The following is a 20650-nucleotide window of genomic DNA, read 5'->3' as shown; positions in this document are numbered from 1 at the left end:
AAATATGCATCAAGGTCTTGATGATATACTCTTCGTATCGTTTTTATGTTTGAATTGAATTACTACAGTACTCATGAATGCCCAAGTAAAGTACAAGCGTTAGTTGTCTAATTAAAATATAGCATGTGAAATATGTTTTCGCGTACTGATTGTGATATAATTAAGAGCCGCTGATAAAATTTATGACCTCAAACATACTCTTCTAGTACTTATGCATAGCATGACCACTTTTTAATATGCAGTAAAGTTTTTGTATCGAAGTTGGGAATTGAAATGATCGATCCATTTTAATGTCTTTTATTTATCTATCTTGTTTGACTTAAAAGAAGTGGTTGCAGCACAATAAAATCACATAATGATAGCTTCTAGGTGACGGATATAAAATTAATTATCAACACAAACAAAATCATATATATGTTCTTCACAAAAAAGAAGTGTAAAATTCCATCTTCACAAACACTATGATACACCAGTACTATATATGTAAACAGAATTAGCAATGCTTTGAAAATGGGGAGGATATATAAATTCACGTAGCTTGTTTGCTGTTACTAATATTTCAACTACCACCAACCTTTCTCCCCTTCCCAGCAAACCGAGTTTAATGTAACAAAGAGAATTCATTTACTTTCTCTTACCTTAGTGTACGCGTCTAAAAAGACCCCTTCCGGCTCGCATTTTATTTCCTAGCTCTCCCTCGAAAAAATTTCAAGATTTTTTTTCCCCAAATAACACAGAAGTTAGCTATTGTGCAAAATCTGGAGTTGGTTTCTTGTCCTATAATTTGTCTCTTGACAAAAATAGGCTGCGAGACCCCATCTTCTGTTTCTTGATCTTCCACTCGAACTATTGAGGGCATATATGGATCAGTCCTTGAATATGAATTACACCCCAATGAGACCCTTCACCAGAATTATTCCTCCATGAACAATATTTGTTAATCTTGCTTCTTCCACTTTCTCGCTATATATCGAGTCCTCAGTGGTTCTTGTTTTTAGTGATCGGTTGTATGTGGAGTGAAAGAATGGGAACCAAGGACAAAATCAAATCTTTTTTGACAATGTCAGGCAGATTCTTGAACGAAATATTGAGTTTTCTAGTGTTCACTCTGCTAGACCTCTTAGATTTCGTGATGTGTTACGTGTACAAAATGGCTGATTTCTTCATGGAAGCAGAATTCAAGCCTTGTTACTGCTTGCCAGCGAAAGAAGCCATCACATCTTACAGTGGCAAGATCTTAGTATCGGAGCAAAGGGAGTCGAGAAATACACTTCATTTAACTAATTATTGGAACAAACTTCAACTCGAAGAAATCTCCGACACCCTCTACACACGCCCCTCGTTGATGTCCCACATATCCAAGTCTAGCATCGTACATCCCTCGAAAAAGCCCAACAGACGAGCCGGGGCCGCGTACACGGTTAACCCGACCAGTGTCCGAATGCTGCAAGAGAGAGTCGTCAATGGTCCGAAGCAGCCGTTCCCTATTCCAAGGTGGTCCGATTGCGATTGCAAGACTTGCACTTCTTGGATGACTTCTAGTAAAAACACACTCTATGTAAAAGTTGATGAACCCAAAGGTATGTACGTAATGCCCTTTATAAAACTACTCTTTGATTAATTTCTTCTGCAAACGATGTTTCAAATTTTTTTTAATAATCTGTCCCTTTTGTTCATGGTAACAAAAAAACCCAGAAAACGTGCAAGAAAATGTGTTGTTCATACATGGATTCATATCATCATCAGCGTTTTGGACGGAAACATTGTACCCAAACTTCTCAAAGGATACGAAATCAAAGTACAGATTACTTGCAGTGGATTTGCTTGGTTTCGGGAGGAGCCCGAAACCGAATGATTCTTTGTACACTCTGAGGGAACATTTGGAGATGATCGAAAGATCTGTTCTTGAACCATACAATGTGAAATCTTTCCACATCGTGGCACATTCTTTGGGTTGCATTTTGGCTCTTGCACTTGCTGTCAAGCATCCCGCCTCCGTCAAGTCATTGACGTTGCTTGCTCCGGTAATTAATTAACTAGACCTAATATTTATATAATGATCTTTTTATTTTTTTAAAAAAAAAATTTAATGTATCCGTAATGCTAACGTGATTTGAACGTAATAAGAGCTTAAAATTAATTCTTGCACGATGGGCAGATAGCTTATTTATGACTTAGTGGCTGTCAAGAACTCTAGGGGCGTTGGATGCTTGAAGAGGGTTCATCTATCTAGCTAGGATTTTGAATTCCCGTTGAAATTAAGAATTCTATCTTTGGGTTTATATTTGCGGGTTTGATTTTTTTTATTAAGAGTGTGATTTTAAATATGGAGAGCTTCATAAATACATTTTAAAATATGTCCAATGTTATGTTTCGATTTTCCAACTGATGAGGGGAAAATACAATTTTACTCTCTTGAGTTGATCTCATTTGGAATTTATAATAGGAAAAATTGTTTTTTTGGCCATGTATGTTTGCCACTTTGCGATTTTAGTTTTTTATATTTTTAAATTTCAATTTTAGTCTGCTATCTTTATTTTTTTTTTTGCCAATTTTAGTCCTTTTTCCGACGTCGTGCTGACGTGGCATCAATTCAGTGCTGATGTGAAGCTGACGTGTACAGTGCCACGTAAGCATTTTCGAATAAAAATAACCGAAATTGTCAAAAATCGAAACATACATGATTAAAATTGAAATATGAAAACATAAATGACCAAAATCGCAAAGTGTCACACATGACCAAATTTGCATTTTTTTTTTATAATATTGTGAATAGTCTAATTTTGGTTTTCGTCCACTAATTTGGATTTTTTTGTGAGTCCTATTTTCGTTTGAGATTAATGAATCAATCAGATATTATTTATTTAGCATCAATGCTCTTTTACGCCAGAATAAATCTTATATTACACAAGAAGAAAAATGGGTGGCTTATTATTATTATTATTATTATTATTTAGATGATGTATAGAAGCCCACTAAATTGTATTTGGATATAAGGGGCAATAACATAGGGCTACCACGGATTTCGTCATTAATTGCATGTAGTTTCGTTATTATTTCATTAAATGGCATCCGTCCATCATTTTCCTGTTGATATTTATGTTTTGCAAATTGGTTGAAAAAATATATATATATATATTGGCAGCCATATTTTCCAGCTCCAAAGGGAGAGCAGCCAGCACAGTACACCATGAGGAAAGTGGCCCCACGGCGCGTGTGGCCACTCATATCATTTGGCGCGTCGGTCGCTTGCTGGTACGAGCACCTCAGCCGCACCGTCTGTATTCTCCTGGCCAGAAACCACCGTCTCTGGGATTTCCTCACTAAATTGATCACCCGGAACAGGTATTGTACAGCTAACTTTCCCACGCGCACATTATTACCGTGAGTATCACGTGCCATGCTCTTAAAGTTAGTGCACTACTTTTAATTCACGCATTTTTAACTCTATATTTTGCTATTATATATTATTTTATATAAAAAAGCTCTAAATAATTATATTCCCAAACTCTACTAATTTTCATTACATTAAATTTTTAAGACTCCGAAGGATAATAAATGTATCACGTGCGTATGTCATCCATAATTTTCTCATTTTTATGGAAAATTTTAATTCTTGGAGCGCGAATAGTTTTAATATGGTGCGTGAATTCATCCTAACAATTCAATTCAATATCGGAGAAAAAATATCTATTTAAGTAATGCATTAACTCCTACAAAAATATAGGGATCATTAGTTTCTTGGCATTCCATGTTGTAATAGGTAAATTAAACTGTTTAATATGCATAATCAATATACAAAATAATTGGTATGAGGTCACATCTCTCGTCATGAAATTCAATCTCCATATATAATACTAGCTCCTACATTTATCTGCATCCACGAATTTTTTTAGATAATTAATTATTATTTTTTAATATTAGCTTTAATTGTTTTAAAATATTTTACGAGACAACTCATGGCCCAATATAGAAAGTAAGGTCGTAAATTTATTTCGGAATTTTAGAATAAACTTGTATGGTAATGGAGTAAATGACTCCAATTTTTCCACGGTCCACACAAAAATAAATACCCCACCAACTGAACCTGAACTCGTGAATTGTTACTTTCTTCCATTTTAGATCTTTTGAAATAGTAATAAATCTTGATTTATTTAAGCCACAAATTGAAAAGTGATTCCAAATAATATGTGGCTAATAAACAATATTAATCACCAAATTAATTTATGACAAGTGGGGAGCGAGTGTAACCTAAGCTACACGTATAGTTTGGGAATTGCATTTCATTTGAACATAAAAGAAAAAAATGTGATATCATGTAATGCCAAAAATATGTTATGAACTAAAACAAGTGTCACATTTTTATTTCTCGAGAATTTTAATGTCGGGTTCCGGGACCAAGTAATAATTTTAATTGGGACAGTTGGAATAGAGTTCTCTGTTATTTGAAAAAAAGAAAAAAAAATTAATAATTAAGAAAAGGTTAGAAAAATAATGTAGCACGTGACGTAATGATATATTTATATCATGTCACGAGTAATGTTTGTAAATACTAAAAAAAAAAGTGATCGTGAACATTTTCTCACACGAGTGTTGAAAATATATATAATGTATCGATCCAGGATCAGAACATACTTGATCGAGGGATTTTTCTGTCACACACACACCGCGGCGTGGCTTACGCTACACAACATAATCTGTGGCGCGGCGGCGAAGATGGAAGGATACTTGGACGAGGTTAAGAATACGCTCAAATGCGACATCAACATATATCACGGCGAAGACGACGAGCTGATCCCAGTCGAATGCAGTTACAACGTGAAATCCAGGATCCCGCGATCGCACGTTAAAGTTGTCGAAAACAAAGATCATATTACCATAGTCGTCGGGAGGCAGAAGACTTTTGCGAGGGAGCTGGAGGAGATATGGAAGAATGCGAGTGGTTGATTCATATATATGTAATTGTTGCATGGTTCATTTTTTTTTAACAAATATTACGTGGCATTCATCCGATCAAAATTACAGATAATTTGAAATCAATTGCACAAATTTACCATTTTTAAATTTCTATTTTTTTATTTATTTTTTTACCAGACAATGCATTAATAGTAGTTTGGTTTTGACTGATCACTGATCTGTAATAACAGACGGAGCATAGGTCAGACGGTGGGGGCTGGTACAGTACTTCTCACTGTTAAATTATATTAAATAAAAATTAAATGTTTTTTTTTTAAATTTATATTTGTGAAATAAATTAACTCAATCTATATATATAATGAGAAAAAATATTTTGACATAAAAAATATTATTTTTTTTTGTTGGAAATTGGTTTCACGATTTCTAAAATTTCTAAATTTCTTTATTTTATTTTTTTAAAAAATGAGCGCTAACTACATTTGTGAGATTCATGCATGCTTCTTATTAATGACGTAACAACCAACTTTATACTGAAAATCACATGATATCAATAAAATTTATAATATTTTAGAAAACATAATTCAACGATTTAAAACATTAAAAAACATGCCAATAATCAACTTTTAGAGGTTTTGAATTTGATATTCGGGATACTAGCTCACTAAATTTCGAATATATCAAACTGTTAAAATTGTACCACTATTCCAGAAAACTAGAAAATAATAAATTAGTACGGAATGAATATATTAATTAGATTTATTTAAATGTTTCAGTGTTCAACAAAACGTTAACTTTTACCCAGCTCCTAACTTTTAAATAGAATGTCGATGTTTCAATAGTTATTCGCTAATATACATTGATACTTCAAAGCTTTCAGCAGCAATTTAATCAATAATTAGTTTGAATTGTATATATAAAAAAACCACAAGCATAATATAAAAAATATCTAAATTTAATAAACATGTAATTAACAAGAATGTTTTATTATATCCTTTAATTTCTAATTTTAAACTTGATAATATTTGCTTTGCATTATTAATTTTTTTAAAAAAAGAATTACTAAAGTTGTAGTTTTAGTATTCTAAATATTGAAAAAATTTAACATAGAACTTTCTTTTTTTTTTTGAAAGAAAGAACTTTAACTTTTATACAACAATAAGTTTAGATTTTTAGTTTTTATCATAAGGATTAAATTTCTTCTTATTACAATCAACTTTTTCTTCACGATACGAGCACAAATTATTATTTTGTAATACCGCCAATTTGCCAACCTGTAAATTTAGAAAATTTAAAACTTCAAGAAATAATTATTTATCGCGTAAAATTAAATGCACTGTATTTTTTTTATGTCAGGAGCTCACTCAATTAATGTTCAATTAATAAATCACTCACCTTTTCAACCTTTTGGGTTGTCTGTTGCACATGCAGTGGCCACATCTAAATTTTAGGTTAGCAGGTAATTAATTTGGTTTTAAAAATAAAAAAAACAAAAATTATTATGAATTACCAGTAATAAATTTATCAATTACTGTGTCACATATATATCATTTGTTATCACATAAATATATATATATATATATATATTGTTATAAATTAATTTAGTAATATTAACATGACGAACCAAAAATTAAAATTTTTCATATAAAAATTAAAGCTCACTAGTGTAGTATATATCCGTCCAAATTATATCATGTTTATGAAAATTTTAAGTTTGATCTAAATATTTGCTTCTTTAACATTTTGAACTTCCTCACCCTCATCCTATGAAATTTATCTATAATGTTTCACATTTTGTTTTGAACCTAATACACAATTTCCGAACTTAATACACAATTTCCAATCATAACTAAATTATATCTTGGACTTAATTATGCACAATTTCCAATAATAACTCAATTATCCTATTGGTTTTTTAAAAAAACTCAATTATCCTATTATACGTCTACAGTACAAATCTGTATTTTAATTTCTTTTAAAATTTTAAATACATGCATGCATGACATAGTTTTTAAAAACAAATCAAACTAAATTAATTACCAATATCCTTAAAAATGAGTAAACTACATATTCTTATTACATGCATGATATATAGTTAGGAATCAATTATAAGCTAAGGGAAAGCCCAACGGGACGTGATAGCCGCGCAATATTCCTTGATGGAGTAGTTTCCTTTTCTTTCCAAGGGACGACGAGGATCTCGTATACGGATGTTTTAGCGTGCATATGAGGATATTGGCGAGTTCTCCCAAGCCATATACTTTTTCGATTTTTACGCATGGAGAAAATTGTCATCAGTACTAAATATGAGATGAAGTTATAATAGATTAATAACAACATGATATGAAGCTATCAATTTCATCACACAAACGTACATAATGTAGATGAAGTTATAACCAATTAATTTCAACAAACACTACTGTACATTTTGCTTGGTAATTACGAATTTTTTTAAAATTCTCTTTAATATATTACCAGGGAAGAAAACAGTTGCTGGTTACGAATTTATTTAAAATATATATAATTCTTTCGACCGAGTCCTCCAGGGAAGAAAACAACTGGGGACGAATAAAGAAGTCACATCAATTTTTTTTTGGACAAGGATATATTTATTCTGGTTTTTTTTAATCGTGGGACTCACCGTACCCTAATACAAAAACTTTTGTTTATATATACATATAAGTTGGCTAGTCAGCGGTGGTGACTAGGACTGGGATACCGAAAAGAAATACTGAATTTTTGGTATATCGTATCGAAATGTTTTTGATATATAGACATTTTTTCGGTATAACAAATTTTTTTTTGGTATTTATACGGTATCAATATGGATTTTTTGCATACCAAAATTTCGAAATTTCGGTATCGGTACCAGTATGAATTTTTTTTATATCGATATTTTTGTTACGGTATACCGAAAACCCACCCCTAGTGATGACGATGGAGCCTCCGTATTAAAGAAGGGCCTCAGAAATTCAAATAAATAAAGTAATAAACAACATTAAAAGAAAATATATAGAGTCGCCCATCCCGTTGACTCTCAAGTTGGGAAAAACAGACATAATAACATGATGACACCTCATATGTGATGTTGATGATGTGCATGCATGTGTGTGGATGCAGAATATATACATGATGGTGTCTGTAATTAATATCTCATGAATATATGATCATGGTAAGGATCAGCTAGGGACCGATTACTCCATAAATTAAAGACTAGAAATTATCAGATTTTGCTTCTTCATTGGTGGACCATGTCTTCCGATGCTTGGACATCTGATCAGCTAGCTAGCTTGCAAAAAAACGCCATATATAGAGGCCTCTACCTTTTATTAATTAATCTTTTTTTATAAAAAAATTAAATATTTTATAGTGTGTAATTCTGAAATTCCTATGCCTCGTGAGTTTTTTGAATAATATGTATGTAATTTGATTATTAATTGTTGTCATAATTGAAATGTGTTCTCGTTTGTTTAGGAAACGAAAAATTATCAAAACTATATATACATTTTTGTTGTCATTTTTAGAGAGTGTTTGCAAAATATTATGCTTTTGTAGGAGTCTTTAAATTTATAGATTATAAGAAATTAAAGTTAAAAAAAAATCAAAAGGTGATAGTGTTTGGAAACAAATGTGAAAATATAAAAATCAAAGTTGGGCAATGTTTGATAAATAAGTGCTAGAGTGATTTTAACATTGATTTTTTTTTTTATTAGAATCACTTTTGGAATCATAATCACCATATGACTAGCTTTTGGATTTCAATTAAGTTAAACATAAGCTAACACATAATTTGAGTTTAATAAACACACAGAAGTGATTATTTTTAAAACCAAAATCTAATAATCATTTTTTTTAGTGATTGAAAACATTCCCATAATTGATTTGTTAAATGATTGGGGGTGATGCGACAATATAAATCGCATGTCACATAGGAATCATGCTTCTTTTACCTTCTTCTAGAAGCACATATATAATCAAGTTAGGCATGAACAGTGAACACCCCTAGGGATGGGAAAAAATATCGAAATACTGAAATATCGGAAATCGTATCGAAAAAATTATCGCAATTATCGAAAATTTCGGTACGGTATGATATCATACCGAAATTTTCGGTATCGATATCGGTATGGTAATTTTTTTTTCGGTATACCGGTATATATCGAAATACCGAAAAATAATTTTTTAAAAAAAATATATATATGAAAATTTTTGGTATACCGACTTTTTTGCCGGTATACCGAATTTTTTTCGGTATACCGACAATTTTTCGGTATACCGAACTTTTTTTGAATTCGGTATCGGTACATGGTATAGATTTTCGCCATACCGAAAATTCGATATACGATACAGTATCGGTATGAAAAAATTTCATACCGATTTTTTTGGTACGGTATACGGTAATCGATTTTCGGTACGGTATACCGTACCGACCCACCCCTAAACACCCCTCTCATGGAGGATGCTATATATCATACACAGTACGATCGATTTTTATGAAATTATGTACTAAATGAGATAATATTAATTTGAAATGGACGTTTTTGTAAAAATCAATTTATACCATAAAGTCGAACTAGCAAAGGCTTCAAGTTTTATTTTTACCAGAGATATATGATGAGGATGATTATTAATCATAAAATATATGGTAAATAAGGTTTCGGTTGAAAAAATATTTATAAAACATTATAAAAGTGTTTTTTTATTAAAAAATTTAAATTTTGTTTTAATAATAAATATAATTTGGATAATTATTATATAATTTTTTTTAAGTAGATCTATTGTGAGTTAAACTCGCATGTCTATATCTGTGAGACGTCTCAATCTGATTGATATCTGTCATGTGAAAAATAGTATTTTAAACATAAAATTCATCTTGTTCATGAGATCGATTTTATGATCTGTCTCACAAAATTGATATGTAAAACTGTTTTATGAGAGTTTTATTAATATTGTTTTTAGAGTTAAAAAGGTGTTTGGATAACTATATAAAAAAAAATGATTTATAGTTAAAAATAATATTAAAAAAGTGTTTAAACGATTAGTTCATACAAACCTTTTAATTCTCGTTTAACACACTTTTTTTATTCAAAAACATCAAAACACACGTCTCAATTCCTATTTAAAAGCTTGGAAAACATTTTCTTAAAATAAGATTCAAAAACGTTTTGTAAATTTTATCCAAGTACATAATTAAATTTTTTTTTTCATCTATAAAACATTGAATACGTTTTTGAATTTTTTATGGAAACACAATAAGTTTTTATTATGGAACGCATGCACATGACACCGAACCCCGACTTTACAATCGCTAACCGCCCTCAACATAAATTGGGCCGAAGCCCAATTTTTATCAGCCCATTATGTTAGGTATGGGTTTACATAAAGTCTGTATATCGAGGATTCGAGGGCATTTGTTTTTAGCCGATTTTTAATCGTCTGCCATCAACAGAATTCCAAGTCTCCAAACATTTTTTAAAGGGATAAAATTAATTTCGACACATGAACTATTGGTAAAATATCAAATTGGTATATGAACTATTGAAAATGGTTTAATTTGTACATAAATCAACTTATAATATCAATTTTACCCTTTACCTACATTATTTTAAAGTCTAATATTTTTGTTAAATTAAAATAGATACACATTTCATTTTTTAAAATTATTTTATTAATACAATTATAAGCATAAATTTATATTTATTTAAATTTTATATTATAAACAATGGTTGTATGTCTGGGTAGTCTTTTTTTTTTTTTTAGAATTTCAATTGAAAATGAATCTCAAACTAAGCTAATTTTTATGTTGTACTCTTTCCAGTTTTCATGCATAACTTTATTATTCCATATTCTTAATTTGAAATTATGCATGAAACCCTGAGCATTTTGTGATATTGTTTTCCCAGTTTAATTGACTTCTTTTTATCATGGTTCCTATAAGATATCAATTTTAAAGAATGAATAAATGATCATTGTGACATTAATTGTGCATGTGCAATGTTCTAAAACAAGGTAGACGGATTGTCATGACCCATCTTCTAGCACCTAGACGTTTAGGCCCGTCTAGACGATTTTTTCTTTTTAATCTAAGTATCTAATTCTTCCTCAATAATACTTTTTTTTATTGAATTCAAACTCCAAATTCATAACATATTCTTCATCTTTATTCAATATAAATTGACAGAGTGACAGGAAAAATATGGAAAATAATCTTTTAAAAAAATTTAAAATTGAAAAAATAAAAATATTATATATATATATATATATATATATATATATATATATATATATATACATAATCTAGATCACGGCCGCCTATATGAGGATTTTGAGCTGGCTAAACTTCAATTAGGCGACCAATAATGTAATTAATATCGCCAAGAAGCATAAATGTCTAAGAATCGAAACGGTTGACAACCGCTTAGCTAGCGCATTTTAGAACATTCGTTGTGTGTGATTCTACTCTAGCCCAGCTAGGAAAACGATCAACATGTGCTGCTTAAAATTAACATGGCGCCGCAAGAGTTGCACGCGATTTTCCTCGACTCAATGTTGTTCGGAAACATATCTAACTACAAATTACTGGCATAACTCCCCCCATTTTACAAATATATATATGTATACGGGGAATTCATTTACTTTACCATTCTCCAGACACCATAAAAAACAGTAGTAATTTCATGCAATTTTCGTCACAGTTCAAGTACTGGAAAACTCTTTTAAAAAAATGAAGAGGAAAATTTGAATAACAGCTAGGATAATATGTATATTAACGTTACCAGATTTGGTGACCAGTTATTTGATTTGAAGCTACATGACTACAACACAAGTATTCACGTGTCAGATCATCTTGTCAATCAGTCAAGTTTTTGAATACCTTGCCAGCTAGCTGACAATTATTATTATAATTTGAGCTTCAATTCATTAATTCTAGATCAAATATATGTCATCTATACCATCTGGCAGTGTATTTATATCATACGTACAGTAACGTTATTGGAAATCATAGATAAGCTTGGAAACATGTATAACATGAATTATATATATATATCTCTTTAAACAATCCTAAAATTGAATTTAATGATTGGAATTTAATAAATAACACAAGATATATAATATACAGCATTATTTTTTTGAGGGTGCATGTCCTGTCAAACTTGAATATTAGATTGTCATTATATAGTCACAGCTAGCAAGAGACGTGACTATACGCATATATATTCTAAATTATTTACTCTCCCGACCTTCGTACTAATGGTTGTATTATTAATGAATACTAGTAGTGTTAGAATAATGACCAAGATTAAATTCATTAAAAAAAAATTAATCATACAAGCAATTAATTTGTTATGTTATATTTACCTGCAATCCAAAAACAGAAGATCGATGCCCTCGAATGCTTCTTGCTCCCACGGCTAATTGAGAAATAGTCAATGCAGCTCACCATTAATTAACCCATTAATCTGAATATCAATGGGAGTCATTAATAAACATCGAAGGTTTTTTGGTGCAACTGCGGAAAATTAGTAATAAATGGCCTATGTTCGGAGGGTGCTAGCGAGCGATATGGTAAACATTGGAGAAGAAAATAGACTCCTATTGGCAAATGGTCATATAAGCCAACATTGATTCACAAATTCTTCATTCTCATTCTTTTCCCGACATAAAACATTAAAATCTAGTGACAAAACAAAGGGATCGGGAATTAATGTTGACTAAATAAATATATGTGCGGTAAAAAAAAAAAAATCAAAAACAAAAAGTTTCTTTAATTTCAAAAAAAATTTGTTTGTGTGTATCAGATCGAGTTGGCTGAAAAGGGAAATAAAAGCAGCGGCCAAAAGAGAAAAGAAAGGAACAAGTTCATGAGCAGATTCTTGAATCTATCATCATCATGAGCATATATATGTAATGATAGATCTAATGCGAGGTAATGATGAATAAATCAAACTTGGTACTTGATGATGACTTTCAGTTCAGAGTTTAAATTTCAACTGACAGGAAAAAAAAAAGCACAAAGTCAAACAATTTAATCATTACACCAATCTTCAAGCTCTCACATGCAACCCAACCACCTTATATATAACTTCACCTGAATCAATAATAAAAAAAAAGGCCAAAGTTAATTAAATCTATCATCTCAATAACAATATATATCATCGGATCCTCGAACAGATCCAATTTACTATATTAGACTCAAAAAAATCACGAACAAATGGGAAGCAAGAGATCATTGGGGGGAATGAAGCCTGGTCCGAGGTCATTAACCACGTCTCCGATTTTTCGTCGACTAAGATAGTGTTTGAGAGAGATTTTAGGAAGCACTTCTCAGCTTTTCGTTAACAAAATTTCAAATTTTTGTTAACGAAAAACTAAGAATTGCTTCTAAGAAGTTCTCCCAAACACTACTTAAATAAATAAATAGCAAGAAATGGTATCGATCTTTCGAACGGCCTCGAGCCAGACAACATTCCCCTCAAGAGCCCCCCATATTCTTTCTTTTCTATGAAACAAAGATTAGGGTTTGAGAGGTAAATTAATAATGGTGGGGGAAAAAAAAACTAAAGAATTATTGAAGAGGGGATATTGTGTGTGAGTGGGGGAAAGGGAGATGATAAATAAGGGGGGGTTTATTAAAAAGGACAAACAAAGTCATAAAAGCGAGGCAACAAACATGACCTACATCTTATAATAAGATCCACAAATCCCATATATCTCCCCACGCCACAGTTTTCTTTTTATTTCGAATATTTGTGTTTGTCTATATATATATGGGCAAATAATTAACATGTGTTCTTCTTCCTAATTCAGCGTCTTTTGGAAGACTTGAAACAGTTGATTTAATTTATACATGACTGTTACGACTTTTATTTCTAGCTTGGATGCTATTTCAAGTTGTTGATGGCAAATAAGTTGCTCTAGCCACTTATTTGTGTATATACCTAGCACGTATATTCTCTTGATTGAGATAGTTTTTGTAACCTAACTTATATCATTTTTCTACTCAAAATATTTTCGGTTAAAATAGAAATATATGGTTTTTAAATGGAAAATATTTTTTATGGATCATTAACTCGTCTATTTTTTAATTTTGGTCCATTAACTGTTCAAATTTTTGTTTTGGTATATTAACTTTTGGTTTTCGGGTATTTTGGTCCGATTGTTGAAGTGGCACCGAAAAATGCTGACATGACATCGGAAAATGATGATGTGACACCGAAAAATGCTGATGTGTCTAACTGTCACATCAACAATTGAATCAAAATCACTGAAAATTAAAAGTTAGTGTATCAAAACCAAAATTTGAAAAGTTAATGAACCAAAACCAAAAAATAAACAACTTATTGGACCAAAAAAACATTTTCTCGTTTTTAAATAAATAAACAGAAAGCCTTTCTTATAATCAAATCAAATCACTAAAAATAATTAATAATAGTAAATAAGGTGTAAAATATAATTTTGATTTTACTCACAAAAAAATAAAATAAAATTGGTGTTCCTAATTATTATGGATTTTTATGCATTGATTAGTTGGCTAATTAATGAGTTATATTCAATATTACACGCATTATGGTTAGATTAGATGATGAGATATCTCACTGTTATGATGTATTTAAAACAAATTGAATAAAAAAATTAAAATATAAATTAATATTCTACTCGATTTCATATAAATGAAACCAAATTAATTTAGACCAGGTCTTAATAAAATTTATTGTCGCCAGCTCTTTCTAAAAAAGGGTTTCCGCACTAGACATTTCTTTTTTAAAAACAATTTCCTTTTTTCCCACAAGAGAAACCGTGTTGGGAACAGTTTGTTTCATATATATTACTTATAATAATATATTAATTATTAATTAATTAATATGGGTTCGATGCATAAATCCTCATGAGCCATGACTCGTTTATTGCACTAACAATTCAAATGTTCGATTAATTAGGCATTATAAAAATAATTACAACCTAATTAATGACATTATTAAACGATGTATTTACATTTCTATTGTAAAAAATAAATAAATTGATGATCTAGCTTTAAATTATTATACATTACGTGTGGGTATATCTTTCAAAAGAAAACAATTGTGAACAAATGGATTGCAAGTTTCAAGATTCTTAAATGAAATTCACAAATGGGGGTTTATGAAAAGGTGAATGGAGTGGTTGAAAAGTGAAAAAGGCTGAATTGCCTTTTGTGTCAGCTTTTTCACAACCCAACGTGTAGACTTTGATAAGCGGGAGATTCTTTAATTTGCAAACCTAAATACATAAACAAATAACCACAAACCTTACTTGCCATTGCAAACTAATGGAAAAACTTTGATATGAATGGAAAATATAAATTAACTGATCATCATACTTGAAACTATATCATATATGTCGATATCGTTTTATTCGTGAAATAAAATTAAGAAAAATGTATAATAGATCGATAACATAATGAATTGTTATTTTAATTATTTACAAAACTCGAGTCAAATGTACATTTGATGAAATTATAACGTATAGCATTTGATGACTTAGGGGTGTATTCAATCTGAAAAATTAATGACTTTTATGAATTTTAGAAGTATATTGGTATTTAATCATGACTTTTATATACTCTATAAAAGTCTAGTGGTATTCAAAATAAACTTTTAGAGTTTTAAAAGTCAAGTGATATTCAACCTTAACTTTTAAAAACTCTACAAAAGTCTGGTGTTATTCAAATGTCAATGAACTTTTAATAACTCCATGAAAATCATGGACATACAAATATTAATGCTTAATGTACAACTATATTTTGTAAAAAAAAATCTTTGGTATAACCCAAAGATTTGGATGGATTTCTAAACTTATTATTTCCATCTTTTTCTCACATTTCCTCACTACTCATTATCTCACTCACTTTCTCTCATATTCAAAATGAATTTATATATATATATATATATATATATATTCGTTCTTTTCCTAAAATAAAAATAAAAAATATTATTTAAAAATTTGAAATTTTCGAAATATTTTGTGATTTTTAATTTATGATTTATACCAATAATTTTAATATTTAATAATAATAATATATGATTTAAAAAATTATAATATGATTTAATTCAAATATTTGAATAGTGGATAACAGGCATGATAAAAAATAAAAATTGACAAATAAATTTTTATGATATAATTGATAAAATAATTGATAAGTTATCATATGTTTTTTTTTAAAAAAATAACTTTACACAATCGCAAAGTTTTTAGTTTATAATTTTGTTACATTAATATATATATATACATTTTAAAATAAATAAAATCCATTTCATCAATAAATTAAAAAAATATTTCAAATAAATTTATTATTTATGTCAAATAATTATTATTTCAAAGAAAAAAAATAAAAATAATAAGATATATTAAAGATACAAATTCATGTAATTGTATGAAAAAGTTTACAAATTTCTATAAAAGTCCTGCAAAAGTCTACAAAAAATCCATAAAAATCTGTTTGTAAATCCGTGAGATTCTTTCGCACGGGAATCATTGTTGGATGTGCTTGGACATTTTTAAATATATGGCTTTTATTCCGAGTGCTTTCTAACTTTAAACTTTATGGATGTGCAGATGCATGTTATTTATTGTATGATATAATAAATCATATTGAGAAAAAAATATTGAAATTGTAAATTTCTCTCGTCTTATTGATATTTTCCATGTTGATTTTAGAGAATGGACAATATCAAACATGCCTGACACGTTTTGGGCCTTATCTGGCCCTTTTTGTCATCCCAGCCCAATATGTGTAGAAAAAAATTCTTTAGAAAAGCCCAATAATCACATGCTAGAGTCCAAGTGTCCAACAGGGAGGCTCGAGGGGGTGCAAGTATATATTGTTCCAGTTCTCAGATAATCCTGACAATAACTTGGAGAATGATCCTCCTTAAAGCTGGTTTTAAATGCCGATTACGTATGGTTCATTTGAAACCAGAGTCCCAAATATGGGATGACGTCTCGAGTTTGATACCAAATTGTAACAATCTCCTCCCAACTATTTTTTAAAAAAAGTTTCAAAATTTACCTTCTTTATGCTCGAAATCGAACCTTACATGCACACCCTCAACATGTTAGCGTTATTATAACTATTTCTTTTTATGTTTCATGCTACACGAGTCAAGTACATTGAGAGAAATTAAACTCTTTTTTTGCTTGCCCTGTACTTATATTAACTATCCTCGTAGTACCACTTGAAGGGATTCTAACTAAGAAGGCAAGAACTTCATGCAGATAGGTGGAGTCACTTTAACCAAAGACAAAACCGATGCCGGAAGAGTCCAAATTCCTTCCCCACACATCAAACCAGAAGCCACCGCGGGAACCATCATCTCCGCCTTCTTCGAATCCATCTTCTCCCACACAAACACCACCAAACTCCCCACACACATGTCAATGGCAAAATAACCCCCAATCAAGAATGGAACCGCCATAGCCGTGGGAAGTGGCATCCATTTCCCTATTCTCTCTGGTAAAAAATCTTTCACAAAATTTACCATGATAGCGAAAGCAAAGAACCCATAACAGAGCTGCAAGCAATGTTGAGGCAATGCCGAAAAGCCTTGGACACCGATGATGGCCAAGTTTCGGTATATAAGAGCATATGGAGCCTTGAATTCTCCATCTGGATTGCCTATATCAAATGCCTTGTAAAATAGGAGGAAAGTCAGAGGCGAAACAATGCAGCCTAAAGCCGTCCCAATGGCTTGACTAACAAACATGGCTCTTGGAGACGTTAGAGTGAGATGGCCAGTTTTGAAATCTTGCATTAGAATACAGGAAACGTTGATAATGGATTTACACAATCCACAAGCCGCCAGTCCGGCTATAACGCCATGCTCTTTTCCGGCTAATGCAGCGATAATGAACAATCCCACTTTCCCATAATTGTATGACATGTTAATGTCCGTTAATCCGGCTCCATAGGCGTTGCAGAAGGCAAGAGATGGAGCAAAAACATATGCTACCATAACATAGTACCATTTGAGTTCAGGGAAAATGAAAGGAATTGAAATGACAGATATCATGGCCAGCATTAGGTAACCCAAGGCGCCTACCCACAGAGGTATTTTTTCTCTAAGGAACATCTCATCTTGCTTTAGAGAACTTAAGGCCTTGTCTTCATCAACTTCTCCTACTGCAACAGAAAAAACACACTTTGTTTTATGTTTCAAATGTAAATTAACAAACAGTATTGAAATGAATAGAAAATATATATGTGAAGTTTAACCTGTCCAGAAACTTAAATCTTGAGAATTAATTACCTGGGTTGAGACTTCTGGTTTTAAGCTTGTTATGAAAATTAACCATTGTAACGCGTAAAATCTTAACGAAATTGTAGAGGCCATCACCTAGAAGGAGAGCAATGGATATGAAAACCTGCCAAGGAAACATATATACAGATCAATGAAATTTCAGGGCTCTTGCTTCATCCCAGAATCCAGCAAAAAATTATAAAAATCTCGGCTGATCAAATCAAGAAAACTTGAGACCTTGTAGCCATTAAGACTCATCATGCTGCTTTCTGGTATATTTGCAGGAAACCAATCTCCTTTGAGCTTTGTAATAAGTGGCCACATCATACCATATGAAAGCACAGCTCCAAGAAGTAATGATATATTAACAATGTGAGAACATAGCATTCCAGTTCCCACATAAGTCATGCTAAAATCAAAGTAAAATCTGAAAAAACAAAATGAATAGATAGATATTCAAGTTTGGCAATATTTTACTATAATCTGTTAGCTTCCAAAATTGAATGACTATACTAAGTTCAAAAATAAATTCGTCGATCATACGTTTGCCGCCATGCTTGCAATCCGAAGGTAGGGAACTGTGCGAAGCCACATTCATCTTTTCCAGTGTAAAACCACTGAAAGAAAGCCCAGAGGAAACTAAAAGAAGATGATTTGAGGAAATTCCTCACTAACTTCCTACAAATCATCAATCATTGAAAAATATGTTAATTAGGCCGCTAATCATAATGATAAAATATTAAGATGTGAATTTGGCATATATATATGTGCCAAGATTAAGATTTGAAGAATCAATAAAAGTTCGAAAACTTTTTGGGTGGAAAAATAATGATTACTTGGCCATTTTGTCTCCGCTGCTGTGGAATCCATTGATCAGAACTCCAGTTGCCATGCCACTTGGAAAAGTCAACTTGTAGTCAATTATCAAGATCTGGGGACCAATTAAAAGTCGGATTAAAGTGACACTGAATAATAATTATAATAACAATAATGCATTGAAAAATATACATCTCTAGATCATCCTAAAGTAACAGAGAAAGAAAAGTAGCAGCAGCAAAAAATTCTTTTAAAAAAAATCAAAACTTTTCAAGAACTGATGTAATATAATCTCCAACTTTTGAACTTCAAAACAAGTTGCACAAGTTAACTTTGATACAAAATCTAAAAAAAACTAAAACTCATGGATTTGAAACACTCACTTTACGAAGAGGAATCAGCACAAAAAGCCCGATGAAACAAACCAAGAAAAGGAAACCAGTCATCCAACCAATCCCAGGTTCCTTAATACTGCTAGCTGTGTTTCCTAAAACATTTAGGCCACCTGATTGCTCAAACGTTTTCTTGTTCATTCCCAGCAGATAAGATCCAAACCCACCTGAAATCCAGCGAGAAAAATATAAAAACAGGGTGACACGTCAGCATTTTCCGACTGTTACGCAGATTCATTCAGTAACACAGCATATATATATATAACAAGAGAAACAAAAAAATTTAAAGCTGCCTCAACCTCCGATTGCAATGCCGTAACATGCAACAACACATGTCTGAATCATGGTATTCTCCTGTCTAGTGAAAGGAGCCGTGGCGATCCCGAACTTGTGAAGCACTTTGGTCCATGTCCTAATGAAAATGAATGCAAGAAGTGCCGCTGAAACATTGAGGTGAGGTGTAATTCCTGTGGTGAGATTTAACTTCATGGCAATCACACTAAAGATTGATCCGATCAATATGCTTGCAACGATGCCACGAACAGTGATCTGTTTATTCCACGGTTGAGTTCTTTTCGGATATTCCTCCGTTTCATCTTCTTCCAATTGATCTTCATGCTCCAGCTCCTTTTCAATCTCTTTCATTGAATTTGTTCCACTTTCGATATTCATGACTACTGAGAGAAATTAAACAAAGATTCTTTCTCAGCTTCAAAACTCAGTAGGAAAAGAAAAGGGAATTAAATACGATCAAGAATTAATGTGACAAGGAAAATGGTTCTCTCATCTACGCAGAATATATATATTCTCACCTTGATATATATACTTCACTTCGAATGATTGATGGAGAAGAATATTAATATTTGAATTATGAAATAAATATCACACGGATCGACATGATTGATTAAGTTTGAAAACAAATGTGAAGCAGAACTTTGTGTGGAATTGGCCAAAAATTACTGTTGCTATAAGTCTCATGTGCTACTTGTATGGATCAATTATATCGTCAGTCGTTATATAAGTCTAGGAAAGTCAAAGCGAAGATTTGGATAGGTTTTCTGACATTATTAAAAAAAACAGAAAATGTTATTTAGGAAAATGAGTTACATATATATATATATATTAATGTTTATTTAATTATCAAAATGTCACTTTATTTTGTCTATTGATTTCTTGTTTATGAAAATATCACATTTATAATATTAATACTTTTTATATAAAAAAAAACGTCGCTTTTCACAATCGTTATTTACT

General features: G+C 31.1%; 2 protein-coding genes across 4 annotated transcripts; one reads left to right on the top strand and one right to left on the bottom strand.

Moving 5' to 3' along the window:
- Positions 1–542: 542 nt before the first annotated feature.
- Positions 543–5035, top strand: LOC140872172 (probable lysophospholipase BODYGUARD 3). Its single transcript, XM_073274955.1, has 4 exons — positions 543–1580; positions 1696–2024; positions 3146–3345; positions 4623–5035. Exons 1-4 carry the CDS (start codon positions 1010–1012, stop codon positions 4945–4947), a joined length of 1425 nt encoding a protein of 474 aa, XP_073131056.1. The 5' UTR covers positions 543–1009; the 3' UTR covers positions 4948–5035.
- Positions 5036–16989: 11954 nt separating this feature from the next.
- On the bottom strand, positions 16990–20366 carry LOC140871427 (metal-nicotianamine transporter YSL1-like). Of its 3 annotated transcripts, XM_073273927.1 has the most exons (8): positions 20209–20366; positions 19696–20073; positions 19388–19563; positions 19025–19119; positions 18732–18866; positions 18426–18615; positions 18198–18312; positions 16990–18070 (listed from the first exon to the last, which is right to left on the bottom strand). In XM_073273927.1, the coding sequence occupies exons 2-8, from the start codon at positions 20066–20068 to the stop codon at positions 17142–17144; spliced, it is 2013 nt and encodes a 670-aa protein (XP_073130028.1). In that variant the 5' UTR covers positions 20069–20073; positions 20209–20366; the 3' UTR covers positions 16990–17141. The 3 variants fall into 3 exon arrangements, with proteins under 3 accessions (XP_073130028.1, XP_073130027.1, XP_073130029.1); XM_073273926.1 differs by lacking the exon at positions 20209–20366 and having other exon boundaries at positions 19696–20201; XM_073273928.1 differs by lacking the exon at positions 20209–20366 and having other exon boundaries at positions 16990–18067; positions 19696–20201.
- Between the last annotated feature and the right edge of the window lie 284 nt (positions 20367–20650).

This window comes from Henckelia pumila, unplaced genomic scaffold (assembly GCF_033568475.1).
Source record: "Henckelia pumila isolate YLH828 unplaced genomic scaffold, ASM3356847v2 CTG_461:::fragment_3, whole genome shotgun sequence".
Classification (NCBI taxonomy): Eukaryota; Viridiplantae; Streptophyta; class Magnoliopsida; order Lamiales; family Gesneriaceae; genus Henckelia; species Henckelia pumila.
The sequence above is the reverse complement of the archived record's forward strand: the minus strand, read 5'-3'. Positions and strand labels throughout refer to the sequence as shown.

What these genes read in the sequence shown, in the direction of transcription:
- LOC140872172 (XM_073274955.1), top strand. Translation starts at nt 1,010, where the DNA reads ATGTGGAGTGAAAGAATGGGAACCAAGGACAAAATCAAATCTTTTTTG. An exon ending in AAAAGTTGATGAACCCAAAG is followed by an intron (nt 1,581 to 1,695) that starts GTATGTACGTAA and finishes AAAAAAACCCAG; the next exon opens with AAAACGTGCAAGAAAATGTG. An exon ending in CATTGACGTTGCTTGCTCCG is followed by an intron (nt 2,025 to 3,145) that starts GTAATTAATTAA and finishes ATATATTGGCAG; the next exon opens with CCATATTTTCCAGCTCCAAA.
- LOC140871427 (XM_073273927.1), bottom strand. Translation starts at nt 20,068, where the DNA reads ATGAATATCGAAAGTGGAACAAATTCAATGAAAGAGATTGAAAAGGAG. An exon ending in TTACGGCATTGCAATCGGAG is followed by an intron (nt 19,564 to 19,695) that starts GTTGAGGCAGCT and finishes GCTGGATTTCAG; the next exon opens with GTGGGTTTGGATCTTATCTG. An exon ending in AACCAGAAGTCTCAACCCAG is followed by an intron (nt 18,071 to 18,197) that starts GTAATTAATTCT and finishes TTTCTGTTGCAG; the next exon opens with TAGGAGAAGTTGATGAAGAC.